Source organism: Polypterus senegalus, chromosome 15 (genome assembly GCF_016835505.1).
Source record: "Polypterus senegalus isolate Bchr_013 chromosome 15, ASM1683550v1, whole genome shotgun sequence".
Lineage (NCBI taxonomy): Eukaryota > Metazoa > Chordata > Cladistia > Polypteriformes > Polypteridae > Polypterus > Polypterus senegalus.
In genome coordinates, this window is record NC_053168.1 from 134026468 (window position 1) to 134041992 (window position 15525).

The 15525-nt window shown below is 40.7% G+C and overlaps 1 protein-coding gene across 1 annotated transcript in view; it reads left to right on the forward strand.

Moving 5' to 3' along the window:
- The first annotated feature begins 238 nt into the window (after nt 1–238).
- The window catches only part of galr1a (galanin receptor 1a), a 38982-nt gene continuing 23695 nt past the window's right edge, over nt 239–15525 (forward strand). Inside the window, exons 1-2 of the mRNA XM_039737434.1 lie at nt 239–1503; nt 8787–8852. Coding sequence (XP_039593368.1) covers nt 838–1503; nt 8787–8852 — 732 coding nt within the window. The 5' untranslated portion in view covers nt 239–837. The remainder of the gene's footprint in view (nt 1504–8786; nt 8853–15525) is intronic.

Below are 15525 nucleotides of genomic sequence, written 5' to 3' on the forward strand. Positions count from 1 at the left end.
ATCACTGTAGTGATAAGTACATGTGTTAAATATCAACAAGCATTCTGCTGGATTTTTGACAACAGGATGGACAAAACTGGTAGGCAGCATCACAGCTGCAGAGAAAACAGATCGCAAAAAAAAAAAGGTGCGGGTGGTAAGGACCGAGTGATGACGTCAGAGGCACAGCCTTTTACTCTTATTAAAGACTGAAGTGAGCGAGAGAGAGAGAGAGAGAGAGAGAGAGAGAGGAGGGGAGAGGGAGAGCGAGGGGGGCGTTTAGTATGGGGGACGAGAGGGACTCGAAGGAGAGAGCGACCAGCGGTGACAGATGCGTCAGTGAGACTGCTTGCTAGCGGAGAAGCGAGAGAAAGTGTGCGTGCGCTCCGAGGCACCAAGCGCAAAGCAAAAGGGGGCACAATCGGCAAATTTACCGGAGGAACAAAAACATGCAAAGAGATATGAGAGCTCGGAAAAAAAAATGCAAACGATATTAGTGCACCGCAACAAATGAATGCTTGATTTTTTTAATTTTTTGTTTTTTTAATTACGGAGGAAAACGAAGACTGGTGACAGTTCTGTTTAAAATGTGCAAGCTTTAAAACTCTCGATGAAGCGCCTAAAATTGTATGCGCAGCCCTTGGAGAAAAATGCAAGAAGTTTTCTTTCCACGTTTGTTGCCTTTTCCCTAATAAAAATGGAATGCATTTAAACATCAACGATTTTAAAAAATATATATTTATGCATGTATGGCATTTTGTTTTAATGTAGCGCTTACTCGTTCATTTCAAAGGCTCGGCGACTAAGCTGCCCGTTACTTCAGCAAGGAGGTAGGAAGCCTCTTCATTTTCGGACGCAATGGAGCTTTATTATTTAAATAACAGAAGCGAAGAACTGAACTTTTCAAACGTAACAGAGGACGACTCCATGAAACTTCTGTTTGGAATCGGCACTGACAACTTCATAACGCTGCTCATTTTCGGGCTTATTTTTACGCTCGGGGTTCTTGGGAACTCCTTGGTGATCACCGTTCTGGCACGGAGCAAACCGGGCAAACCTCGCAGTACCACCAACATCTTCATCCTTAACCTGAGCATCGCCGATCTGTCGTACCTCCTGTTCTGCATCCCTTTCCAGTCCACCGTATACATGCTGCCAACGTGGGTCCTGGGAGCTGTCATCTGCAAGTTCATACACTACTTTTTCACCGTCTCTATGCTCGTCAGTATTTTCACGCTGTCCGCGATGTCCGTGGATCGCTATATCGCCATTGTCCACTCCAGAAAGTCCTCCGTCATCCGGGTGGCACGGCACGCACTCATCGGGGTGATCGTGATCTGGATTGTGTCCTTAGCCATGGCTGCGCCAGTCGCATATCACCAGAACATCGTGCTGCGGAGCGACAATAACACCTACTGCTGGGAAGTCTGGCCGGAGCAGAAGAGCAAGAAAATCTACGTGGTGTGCACGTTTGTGTTTGGCTACGTGCTGCCACTCATTTTAATCTCCTTCTGCTATGCAAAGGTCAGTTCTTTACCGCTCTACGCATTTTTTATCGCAGCCATAAAAGCTTCAGAGTCAACAGCAGGCACTCGCATACACATGCACCTTCAAAACCACCTCGTCTTCCTTTCCCCATTTGTATTATTTTATGACACACTCATAACAGTGCTGCCCTTAACTGGATTGTCATTATTGAAACACTGCTTGACACCGAACCATTTGATTCTTTGCATATGACTCCAGGGCTTTGAACAAAGATTCCTAAAATTTGGAGAAAACACCAATCCGTTATGTCTGGCAGGCTACCATAGCAGAATAGCATCAAATCAAGAAAAGCTGAACTTTGTGTGACTGTACACACTTACAAAAAAATAAATAAATAAAGAGTGGTTCTGCCATATAGGGGAACCATTTTGGGTTCCCGAAAGACCCATCCACATGAAGGATCCAGAAAGAACCTTTTATTTATTTAGATGCACGTAACACACTCCATACACAGTAAATAACCTTGAATTGATGCTAACAGATTTGTGAAAACACCAAGGGGGTCCTGATTTTAAAAAGAGTCTGGCTGCATACAATAACATGGGTATTCTTAATCTGTCGGTGCCACTCTTAACAGAAATGGCTCTTCAATGGCATTTTGTGGTTCTTTACTGGGTTGTGTGGATCCTTGTAGCTCCATTATTTAACAAAGCCCCTTTTCATTCTGGGAAGGGTTCTTTGTATATACAGTTGGCTTTTTTTTTTGCTTTGAAAAACTTAGAAAACAAAATCTGAAATCTTGAATGTATGGTAGGATACCTAGCAGGACACAAACATATTAAGAAAACCTGAACCTATAGCCTGTGTGACTGCATGCAGCCAGAGTCCTTTTAAAATTATTATTTTATAAATCTGTTACCATCTATTCACCGGTTATTGGAGTTTAAATAAATAAAGGTTATTTCTGGAATCTCAGTGTGGACGGTTCTTCTTGTAACCAAAAATGTTTCACCTGTGGCATCGCTCTGCAGCACCTTCGTTTTGAAGATTGTGCCATGCTTTGTATAGCCTATACCAAAAATGAAAGATTTCTGTTTTTTTCTACATATTAGAAAGAACCAACTGCATATGCAAAGAACATTTCCCACAATGCAGTGGTGCTTTGCGAAGCTGAGGTTCAACAAGGAATCACACAACCCGGTAAAGGAGCATCAGGTGCCATTAAAGAGCCAATCTATGCAGCAGGGGGCCATTTAAAGTCGGGAAGCTATTTACAACCACTTACATAACCCACTTATCAAGGACTGGGGAGGTGCAGCCTATCCCAGCAACCAGCGGGAGTAACATCAGGACATGGTTAACACACACACACACACACACACACACACACACACACACACACACACACACACACACACACACACACTCTCTCTCTCACTAGGAACAATGTAGCAATGCCAGATCACCTCACCTGCATGTCCTTGGACTTTGGAGGATAGAAAGAAGCTAGAGCATCCAGGCGACACTCACATGGACACAGGGAGAACAAGCAAACTCTGCGCAGGCAGCACCTGCGATGTGAACTCTGGTTGTCATATTTTATAAATAAATAAACATATTTTCATGGTTATTTATGAAGCCTGTTATAGATCTACAAAAAAAGATCTTTCAGGAGCCTTAATGTGGATGGTTCTTTAGGGAAAAATGCTTAGCCTATGGCATTATTCAAAAGAACTGCCCAGACACCTTTCTTTCTTTCTTTCTTTTCTTTCTTTCTTTCTTTCTTTCTTTCTTTCTTTCTTTCTTTCTTTCTTTCTTTCTTTCTGAGTTTCTGTGATTATCTTATGGCACTGAGATAAGTGGCCACCAGCAACAGCAGCTCAGTGTTTGTCTTTGTTGTTTGCTATTTTTTTTTTTTTCAGTTTTAAGTTTATTTATTATCTCTCATTCAGTATTAATACCATGTCATTAAAAAATAGGGAACACAAGCAGTAATAAAAGCTCATCATAAAAACAATATATATGCAATACAGCACATATAACATGTAACACATAAGAGTAACACACAAGAACAAAATACAGCACACCGTAATAACTCTGGTGTTATAAATGTTCTTGAGTTCAGGTCGCTGAAATCTGTAATCGAAGTAAGTTGAAGCAGACAACCTTCTCCACCCATGCTGTACTCTTGTTAACCACTGCTTTACTTTAAATTCTGATGCATTAAGTTGCCCTCTACCGCTACTTCTTCACTGCTAACTGGTGATCAATATGAATTTGAAGACTTTTTATTTTTTTCATATTCAAAATTACAGTTGTTTTTAATTTTCCTGTTTTTTTAATGGCTTTAGAATGTCCTGCATTCATTTCTCTCCATATTTTGTTTTAATATTTAATATTTGTGTTCACAACATTTTGAATCATTTGTTGTTCCACCTACACAATATAACTCCCACAAGTTGAACTGTGTGAGTTCATAGTGTATTCAGAGTTATTATCTGTTATACCTGCATTTTTATTACTCTTTAATTTAACATTGTTTTTTGTATCAGTATGCTGCTGCTGGATTATGTGAATTTCCCTTTGGGATTAATAAAGTATCTATCTATCTATCTATCTATCTATCTATCTATCTATCTATCTATCTATCTATCTATCTATCTATCTATCATATAGTTCCTTTCAGAGTATCTATCTATCTATCTATCTATCTATCTATCTATCTATCTATCTATCTATCTATCTATCTATCTATCTATCTATCTTGCAGACAGTATTTAATATGGTAGTGGATTATATTCAGCATTACCTCTCTATTATATAAAAAAATCTTGGGACAAGACAAGACTTTTTCAGAGAGATAATTTCATGTACTGCGAGATGACACTTTGTGCCAAGAGTTGTTTGCTATTGTTTAATATGTTTCTTATGGGTAACATGGTTCTAAATATTCCCATGGGATTAATACTATAGTCTAATCTAATCTAATCTAATCTAATCTAATCTAATATAATATAATATAATATAATATAATGGAATCTAATGCAATATAATCTATTCTTGTCTAGTGTAATCTAATCTAGTCTTATTAAATTTATTCTAATCTAGTCTAATATAATATAATATAATGCTTTCTAATCTAATGCAATCTAATCTAGTGTTGTCTAGTCTAATCTAATCTAGTCTAATATAATGCAATCTAATCAAGTCTAATCTAATCTAATCTAGTCTTGTCTAGTCTAATCTAATCTAATGCAATCTAATATAATCCAATCTAGTCTAATCCAATCTAAAGCAATCTAATCAAGTCTAATATAATCTAGTCTAGTCTTGTCTACAGGGTGGTCCAGATCTAATTTTGCAGATCCAGATTGTCTGAATGACTTTGATTTATGCGGGAACGATTCCAGTTCAGCATGAAGACAATTCTTCATGTCGTCAGTTTGCACACTTCTCAATGGTCTGGGATTTTTCGGGTGATTTTCTATGTAATAAATTTAATAAGTTATAGCGTAATGAAAATTGCATCATTAGATCTGGACCACCCTATAGTCTAATCCAATCTAATCAAATTTAATCCAATCTAATCTAATCTAGTTTATTATAATCATATCCAGACTAATCTAATCTAATCCAATCTAATTTAATCTAGTCTAGTCTAATCTAATATAATCTAAATTAATCTAATTTAATCCAATCGGATCTAATCTAGTTTAATTTAATTTAATGTATTCTAATCTAATCTAATGTAATTTAATCAAATCCTATGTCACACAGATCAAAGGTCTAGGAGTTTTGTGGCACTGGACCACAAAAAATTAGGGGATTACTTTTGCTTTTTCTTTTCATATAAATAATTATAAATAAAGGTATAAGGAGAAGATCCCACAGATCAGATGTCTACTCCTGAACGTGTAAAGCTGAACCTGAGAGCCTTGCAGTCACCTCCCGTTGTATCTGAATGAGTCTGACTCAAACAGACAGTGAAGGGCAGCATGGCATCTCCTTTATTTGGTTAAGGGTGAACTAATCAAGACAGAGACCCCAGTAGCTTGAAGAAAACAGAATTAAAAAGTGCAAAAAAAAAAAAAATCACAAACAGAAGTACTGCTAGAAACAGAGCGATTGTATAATAAAAATGTAGAGTATCCAAAATAGATAGATGCAGAGAAAAAAGATCAGAAAGAGCCAACTGAAGCAGATAACGACAACAGTAACAGACATGCGTGGAGAGAATCATGGAGCAGATTGAAGTGTCCATCAGTGACCCCAGTATCAGACCAGTTTACTCCAGTGGAGGGCGGGCACTCTTTAAAATAAAGCAGTTCTTCAGAGTGATGCAATACGGGAACCATTTTTGGTTCCAAAAAGAACGCTCCACAAGAATGTTCCTGAAAGATTTTTTTTGTTTTTAATTTAGATCCATAGCAAGTTCCATAAATAGCCATGAAGAGATGAAACAAACAGATCTGTGAAATAGCAGTGAGCTCCTGATTTTAAAACAGACTCCCGCTGCATTCAATAACTGAAGGCCAAGTTCAGGTTTTCTTGATATGTTAGCATCCTGACAGGCATCTTTCTATACCTACATGTCAGGAGCCTTTTAAAAGCCCCAAGAACCAGTTTCAGAAATAAAGAATGAAATGGTTCTTTGTCAGTTGGTAGTTCTGACAGTAAAGTGACGTTACAGCAGCGTTATTTTGAAGGGTATGGGGGGACGGTAGTCCATCCCAGCAGCCTCAGGCATAAGGCAGGCACCCCATGTGGACAAACCCAGAAAGAGAGGCACAGAAGGACGACCAAAGACTGGCAGCAGAAAAGGTTAAATTTTGATACTACTTGTGTAATTATTGAGAGAAACAAAACCACTAGGAGTATCTGAGCAAGGAAAATGTTTTGTTGTTTTGCCGTGCACTGTCGACGTTATGTGGAGCATCAGTGGGAATGTGCATGTTTAGAATACGCAGTGTGTGAAAGTGTGAGTGTGTGAAAGGACGATATCTTGAGTGTGACCTGTAGGAAAATGGCCGTGTTCAAGTGGTTAGGAAAAGAAAGAAAGAAAGAAAGCTGTTTTCTGTTTGCAGAAATATACTTATAAATCAGCCTGTGAGAAAGGATGAGAATGTGAAGGAGGAAAAGAGTGTAATCTAAAAATGTTTGTCATGCTAATATAGGGTTATTATCATAATCTGTTATATGCACGGAATACAATCATTATCACTATGTATGTCTTCATCTTAACGGTTGCTTTTTTTTTTGAAGAGTTTAAGACTAAACTTCTCTGTCATTGATTACATTGAAGATTAGGATTTCATACATACCTCATCTGTAAATCGTAATGTTTTCATAAATCTCCTTTGGAAGCACTAACAATGTTATTACATATGTATTTTAGCTTCTTGGTAGCTCTGTAGACAATTCAATAACTGCTTTTCAGCAGTAATGCTCTGATGTGCATGTTAATCTGAAGGGTGTTGCACAGACCACCTTGTATGTATTTTATAAAACGTTTCATATGTATGAAGGCGGAGTGGTGGCTCTGATGTGCTGATATATGGAAGGCTGCTGGTTCAAATCCTGTTACTGCCAGAAGGGATCCTACTCTGTTGGGCCCTTGAAGAAGACCCTTAACCTGAAAATCACACCAGGGGTGCTGTACAATGGCTGACCCTGCGCTTTAACCTCCACAGGTCATGTGAAAAGGCAGTTTCTCCTCGGGGATTAATACAGTGTACCTAAAAGAAAATAAAATACATACAAGGGGTCTGTATATGTCAATCCATTATTTCATTTACTTTATCTATCTATCTATCTATCTATCTATCTATCTATCTATCTATCTATCTATTGAATAGTATCTATCTATCTATCTATCTATCTATCTATCTATCTATCTATCTATCTATCTATCTATCTATCTATCTATCTATCTATCTATCTATTATATAGTGCCTTTCATATCTATCTATCTATCTATCTATCTATCTATCTATCTATCTATCTATCTATCTATCTATCTATTGAATAGTATATTTCATATCTATCTATCTATCTATCTATCTATCTATCTATCTATCTATCTATCTATCTATCTATCTATCTAATATAGTGCCTTTCATATCTATCTATCTATCTATCTATCTATCTATCTATCTATCTATCTATCTATCTATCTATCTATTGAATAGTATATTTCATATCTATCTATCTATCTATCTATCTATCTATCTATCTATCTATTGAATAGTATCTATCTATCTATCTATCTAATATAGTGCCTTTCATATCTATCTATCTATCTATCTATCTATCTATCTATCTATCTATCTATCTATCTATCTATCTATCTATCTATCTAGATTTATGTGCACATATCCCTGTGTTTATGTGGGTTTCCGACCACAGACATGCAGTTTAGGTGCATTGGCCTTGTCAGATTGGCCCAGACGTGTATTTGCCCTGCGGCAGACTGGCGCTCTGTCAGGGCATTATTTTTGCCTTCTGTATGCCTGCTGAGATAGGATCCTGCTTCCTCTCAATCCTGCCCTGTAAACGAGAGTTAGGATAAGGGGTGGCTGGATGGATACACACATACAGGTTTAGAGGGTCATTATTGTCGCATGCACAGAGTTCAGTGAAATTCTTACTTGCATGTGCTACTCAACATTTAACACATTTCCATAGGACGTTTTCTCAAAATGTCTGTCTTTCTTAAATGAGAACCATCCTAACCCTCATTTTTTATAACCTATCATTGCTATTAAATGAGTGCAATGAGGTGAAACTACAATCAACATAACATACTGAATGTCCCTCTTGGGATGTGGGAGACATATGGAGATACAAGTATAAGGACTTTGTATTGTTATTTATGCCTTCACAGAACATATCATCAAAGTGAAATTTAAACAGCACAAAAAATGAATGCTAAACAGATGTTCATTCCAAATATTTAGACACTCATAAAGAATACCACACGGGTATAAATTAAACCACATCTCTCATTAATTAGTTTTCATCAAGAGAACCAATACAGAACAGAACCTGTCAGCTCCTGCCTATATTTTCTGAGAATTCTTTCAGAAATAATAAAACTATTAGGAATTAAATTTTTCTTAAAATCAGAAAATTCATTTAGTAACTCCTTGCTGAAATTATATTTGAAATAATGTATTTAATAATGAAGTTTAATTTCTTATTGACCACAAATAAAAGTCATGAAAAAGTCTGTTTTTTTTTTTTGATTGCATTGTGTTTACTATGTATATTAATAACGGTGATATTAAAGCATAAAAATTTGAATTCTGTTGTGGTTACAGGTGTTAAATCATTTGCACAAAAAGTTAAGGAACATGTCCAAGAAGTCTGAAGCATCAAAGAAGAAGGTAAGAAAGTTTTCTAAATGTTAATTTCTGTTTTCATTCAAGTTTATTCTGCCACGGGCCATTCAGATAAGCCATGCCTGTTTATTTCATTTTGACAGGCATCATTAAAATTTGTTTCAGCTTTTGTTGGTTTTTAATTTACTGTATTTAGTTTATAATTACTGCAGGTCTTAAAACAAACTGAAATTAGGCACAAATATCATATACTGTGGTAACACATTTTGTACATACACATACAGTATATATATATATATATATATATATATATATATATATATATATATATATATATATATATATATATATTGTAAGACGCTAGGAATCGCTGTTGCCCCTTTCAACCCAACAGATAGACACACTGAACACAGGGTAAAATCACCAAGAAGTTGTTTAATTCTCTTTCTTCTTGAAATAGTGCCCAACAGCACCTCCGCCACCATACAAAGGCAAAACAACAGTAATCAGCACAATTCTGTCCTCCACTCCTCCCAGCAAACTCTGTCCTTCTACCTCCCAACTCGCTGGCTGGGTCTTCAGTAGTCCTTTATATAGTCCTTGACCCAGAAGTGCTTCCGTTTTTCCATCCCTGTCACTTGCCAGCACTTCCGGGTGAGATGGAGGACTTGAGGTTTTTCTTCAGCCCGGAAATATTTTGGGGCTTCTGACCCCATGACTTGGGAGTACTTCCGGGCTATATGAGAAATATAAATTCCCAGATCTTCCTGCAGCGTCTCCTGGTGGCACCCATGGTACCCAGCAGGGCTGTGATGCCGAACTACAGATTCCATGATGCCCTGCGAGAATGCGGGGCACCGCTATGCTGCAGGGAACTCGCCATCTGGTGTCTTGGGTGAGGCAGTGTCTCACAGTAGCTGCCTTCCCCCGTCCTTCTCTTCTTTGGGTTGAGCAACCGGCTGTCTACTAGAATATGCAGGGTGAGTCGAAATTATGTTAACATTTGAGTGACAGAAAAAATGTATTCACAAAACATACTTCAGATGTGCAAGATGATTTACAGGAATGTCTTAACCTGTTCGCCGTCATGTTTAACACACAAAAACCAAACAACAGTACCATTTAAAGCCTGGACACATACATTTCGCAGGGAACAGATGATATCACAGTCCGTATTGTTGCCTTCAGGTCATTGATATCACAAACGTTCCTGCTATACCCGCACTCCTTTACCATACCCCATAACCAGAAATCACAGGGTGTGAAACGAGGGGAGTGTTGAGGCCATGGCAATAGTTCACCATGACCTATCCGTCAACCTGGAAAGGTGTGGTCAAGATAATAATAATCCAATAGCGTTAACATAATTTTGACTCACCCTGTATGTGTGTGTATATATATATATATATATATATGTTGTGGGAACCAGCCTCGACACAGACAGGCAGACACTGATGGTTCAAACACCACACATGCTTTATTCATTATGTACACTATTTACAAGTTCCACGCACAACACCACTACCCCTGCACCCTCAGTCCGGTCCTCTCTACTGTCCAGCCTTCCTTCACCGCCTCCACTCCTCTTCTCCGAGCTCTGTCCTCTTCCACCCGATTCCAGCTACTGAATGGAGGGAGGCGGACCCTTTTAAGTGCACTCGGCCGTGCTCCAGGTGCCTCCTGACGAGCTTCCGGTGGCACTTCCTGGTGTGGCAGAAGTGCCGCACAAGCACCCAGAAGCACAAGCACCGGGTGTCCCTGATAAGTGCTGATATCCAGGGCTTCTTTGGCATTTGGGCACACCCTGGCGGCCCGTGGCCCCCATACCAAGGGCGGCTGCCCTCTCGTGGTCCGGAAGAAGGCATAGTCCCTCTCCCGGTCCTTCCAGACATCCCGTCAAAATGTATATATATATATATATATATATATATGGGCGGCACGGTGGTGCAGTGGGTAGCGCTGCTGCCTTGCAGTTAGGAGACCCAGGTTCGCTTCCCTGGTCCTCCCTGTGTGGAGTTTGCATGTTCTCCCCGTGTCTACGTGGGTTTCTTTCGGGTGCTCCGGTTTCCTTTGGGTCCAAAGACATGCAGGTTAGGTGCATTGGCGATCCTAAATTGTCCCTGGTGTGTGTGTGTGTGCCCTGCGGTGGGCTGGCACCCTGCCTGGGGTTTGTTTCCTGCCTTGCACCCTGTGTTGGCTGGGATTGGCTCCAGCAGACCCCCCATGACCCTGTAGTTAGAATATGGTGGGTTGGATGATGGATGGATGGATATATATATGTAATTACCAGTTGGGGTTGTAACAGCACCCCAAATTATCCAATACAGTATAATTAACATTCAAAAGACTGTTGTGTCTGTGCATTTTTGAAAATTCTAAAATGATAAACTGAAATATAATTCAACTGCAGTCTTTAAGAACGTTCTTTGAAATTAACATTGAGGGCAACCTTAACGTTGGGGACAGTATGTGTAGATTTTCTTTGAAATAACATCTGCATAGGAGAATTCAAGTGGGCCACAAGGGGGCAGAATTGAAATCTTACTTGATGATTCTGGGGGAGTCTGAGTGTCTGAGCTTGCGAGTGTTCTGATAAAAACCAAAGAGCCAGGCCTTTAATGACCTCTTGGGCACGACCATCGGCAGAGTATCAGTTTGTGGAGAGAGTGTTGACCTTGTTGAGAGGTTTAGTTACCTTGGCAGTGACATTCATGTCTCTGGTGAATCTTCCTGTGAAGTCAGTAGACGGATTGGGAGAGCATGGGGGGGTTCATGAGGTCATTGGAAAGGGGTGTGTGGTGCTCCTGATATCTGTAAAAGGACGAAGGTCCAAGTCTTTAGAGTCCTGGTGCTTCCTGTCTTGCTATATGGTTGTGAGACATGGACGCTACCCAGTGACCTGAGATGAAGACTGGACTCCTTTGTTGCTGTGTCTCTTTGGAGAATCCTTGGGTACCACTGGTTTGACTTTGTGTTGAATGAGTGGTTGCTCATGGAGTCCTCAATGAGACACATTACCTGCATTGTGAGGGAACGTCAGTTACGGCCATGTGGCACGATTCCTTGAGGGTGATCACTGTTGAGGACCTGAGTGGCTGGACAAGGCCAAGAGGACACCCACATAAAACCATGTCTGCGGTAGATGGAGAGTCATTTCCAGAGGGTGGGACTGGACCGTGTGTCTGCTTATGTCAGCTGGGATCCCAAGGTATTTTGTTGTGTGGTGAGTGTGCCAACACACTGTACCAGTGCGTGCTCCCCAACCTGACCTGACCTGACCTGGGGAGGGGGCTCACCATTGGTAATTAGCTCATAATTCATGTTGAGTTGGCCCCACCAAAGTCCACTTGGACATATTTGGATGCAGAAGGCTGATGTTACATGTGTCATTGTCAAGGCTGCCGTCCCAGGTGTGTGGTTGACTGAAGCTGCTTTCGTAGAAGGGAAAACATCAACAATGGCTGACAGTGATTTAGGGCTTTCTGTGAACGTCAAGGGTATAAAGATAAGTCAACAGAGGCAGAAGGGCAGGGGGTAACACGACATTAAATGAACGTCTGTGGAAATATTCTCACTGTGCCCATCTTTAAATAGGGTGCTTTGCAGTTTGTATCCCGACTGGAGAGGCAGCCAGATCAGCGTTCAAATTTGATTTTATAATTTTTCTTTTTCTCCTGACAGGCTTTCCTCTTTTTCTTTTGTCTGCCCCCTGTTAGATGTTCTTCTCTTCTTTATTTCTGCATTGCGCTAAATACATAGTTTTCATTTCTCTGTTTTCCTCCATCGCATTTTTCTTTTTATATATATACTTCTCAAAAGAATTAAAGGAACACTTTTTAATCAGAGTATAGCATAAAGTCAATGAAACTTATGGGATATTAATCTGGTCAGTTAAGTAGCAGAGGGGGTTGTTAATCAGTTTCAGCTGCTGTGGTGTTAATGAAATTAACAACAGATGCACTAGAGGGGCAACAATGAGATGACCCCCAAAACAGGAATGGTTTAACAGGTGGAGGCCACTGACATTTTTCCCTCCTCATCTTTTCTGACTGTTTCTTCACTAGTTTTGCATTTGGCTACAGTCAGTGTCACTACTGGTAGCATGAGGCGATACCTGGACCCTACAGAGGTTGCACAGGTAGTCCAACTTCTCCAGGATGGCACATCAATACGTGTCATTGCCAGAAGGTTTGCTGTGTCTCCCTGCACAGTCTCAAGGGCATGAAGGAGATTCTAGGAGACAAGCAGTTACTCTAGGAGAGCTGGAGAGGGCCATAGAAGGTCCATAACCCATCAGCAGGACCAGTATCTGCTCCTTTGGGCAAGGAGGAACAGGATGAGCACTGCCAGAGCCCTACAAAATGACCTCCAGCAGGCCACTGGTGTGAATGTCTCTGACCAAACAACCAGAAAGACTTCATGAGGGTGACCCAAGGGCCCCATGTCCTCTAATAGGCCCTGAGCTCACTGCCCAGCAGCATGCAGCTCGATTGGCATTCACCATAGAATACCATAATTGGCAGATGCACCACTAGTGCCCTGTGCTTTTACAGATGAGAGCAGGTTCACCCTGAGCACGTGACAGAAGTGAAAGGGTCTGGAGAAGCCATGGAGAACATTATGCTGCCTGTAACATCATTCAGCATGAGCAGTTTGGTGGTGGGTTAATGATTGTCTGGGGAGGCATATCCATGGAGGGTCACACAGACCGCTACAGGCTTGACAAAGGCACCTTGGCTGCCATTAGGTATCAGGATGAAATCCTTGGACCCATTGTCAGACCCTATGCTGGTACAGTGGCTCCTGGTGCACGACAATTCCTGGCCTCATGTGGTGAGAGTATGCAGGCAGTTCCTGGAGGATGAAGGAATTGATACCATTGACTGGCCACCACACTTTCCTGACCTAAATCCAATAGAACACCTCTGGGACATTATGTTTTGGTCCATCCAATGCCACCAGGTTGCACCTCAGACTGTCCAGGAGCTCAGTGATGCCCTGGTCCAGATCTGGGAGGAGATCCCCCACAACACCATCTGTCATCTCATTAGAAGCATGCACCGATGTTGTCAGGCATGTATACAAGAACACAGGGGCCATACAAAGTGCTGCGTACAATTTGAGTTGCTGCAATTCAATTTTGGCAAAATGGACTCGCCTGCCACATAAATTTTTCACTCTGATTTTTGGGGCGTCTTTGAATTCAGGGCTCTGTAGGTTGATCATTTTCATTTCCATCAAACGATGTGGCATCCTTTCGTTCCTAACACATTACCCAGTCTATATCAGCATAGATATCCAGGAGGATTTCTTTTTCCCATTGAGATCTCATGTGTTTTCAAAGTGTTCCTTTAATTTTTTTGAGCAGTTTAGACATATATATATACTGTACTTTTAAGCTGTCTGAAGCAATTACAGATTGAATGAAGTTATACTAAAAATAAATTGAGCTAAATAAGTCCTGTTTATTTTCTTGACCTTGTGGGACTGAAAAGCAGTGGAATTTGGTGTTGACAGGGAAAGCAAAAAACATAAAAAAATGATAGTGACAGAAGAGAATTATGAGTTCGTATTTTAGGGAGGCTGAAATGAAGGGTTTGATTTGCGTTTGTGTTCTCCGAATGCCCACCCCAGTGAGTAGCCGGTATTGCCTGGGAATCATTCACTCAAACACTTTGAGTGTAGTTGTGCTAATGTGCCAAGCCTGCCAGGGGGCACCGTTACCGCAGCAGACATTAGACATTAGGCAACGTTTTTTTTATGCAAAGTAGCAATAATGTAGGAAATCACTTTGCAAATCATTCTCTACAAAGTGGCGCAGAGAGAGCTTTTAATTAGCGGAAGGGGGTCTGTTCTCAAGTCACTTAAAGAATACAAAACTGGCATCGTTCATGACAGAGTTGTTACTCTTCCAAATTCATTCATTCATTTTCCTTCGTTTATCCAACACTAGGTTATGAGAGCAACGGTTTTAGCAGTGAGGTCCATATGTCCCTTTCTCCAGCCAAACTGACCAACCCATACTGTGGGATCCCCTGGCATTCACAGGCCATTGGGGAGATGTAACCGTCCCTGGTGTCTCCACCAAGCTGGTTGTGCCCAAAAAATCCTCCACAGGCATGCATCCGTATCAGATTCCTGAACCACTACAGTTGGCTCCTCTCGATGCAGAGGGTCAGCTTCTCCTGGATGTCTATACCTTTCATCCGATCTCTGATTCAGAGCTCAAAAACATCATTTCAGCTGCTTGCACCCGCGATTTCATTCCTTCGGTCATTACCCAAATCTCATGATCATAGGTAAGGTTAGGAATGTAGATCGGCTGGTAAATGGAGAGGTTCACCTTCTGGCTCAGCACCCTCTTCAACACTAGGGCTCGGTATAGCGGCCGTATGACTGCGCTCACCATCCCAATCCATCTTTTTGATCTCACCACCCCTTTGCCCCTCACTCATGAACAAGACCCCGAGGTACTTACAGTAAACTCCTTCATTTAAGGAAGAAGCTCACTTCACACTAGGAGAGGATAGTCCACCTTTTTCTTACTGAGGACCATTGCCGCAGATTTAGCTGGTCCTCATCTCTACTGCTTCACACAAAGTTATAAGCCATTCCTACGTGTGCTGGAGGTCACAGCCCGATGAAGCCTCCTTCTTCTTCTTCTTATCGTTAGGACTGATGAGCTTTTTCAGATTGAATGGACTATTCACATCAAAAT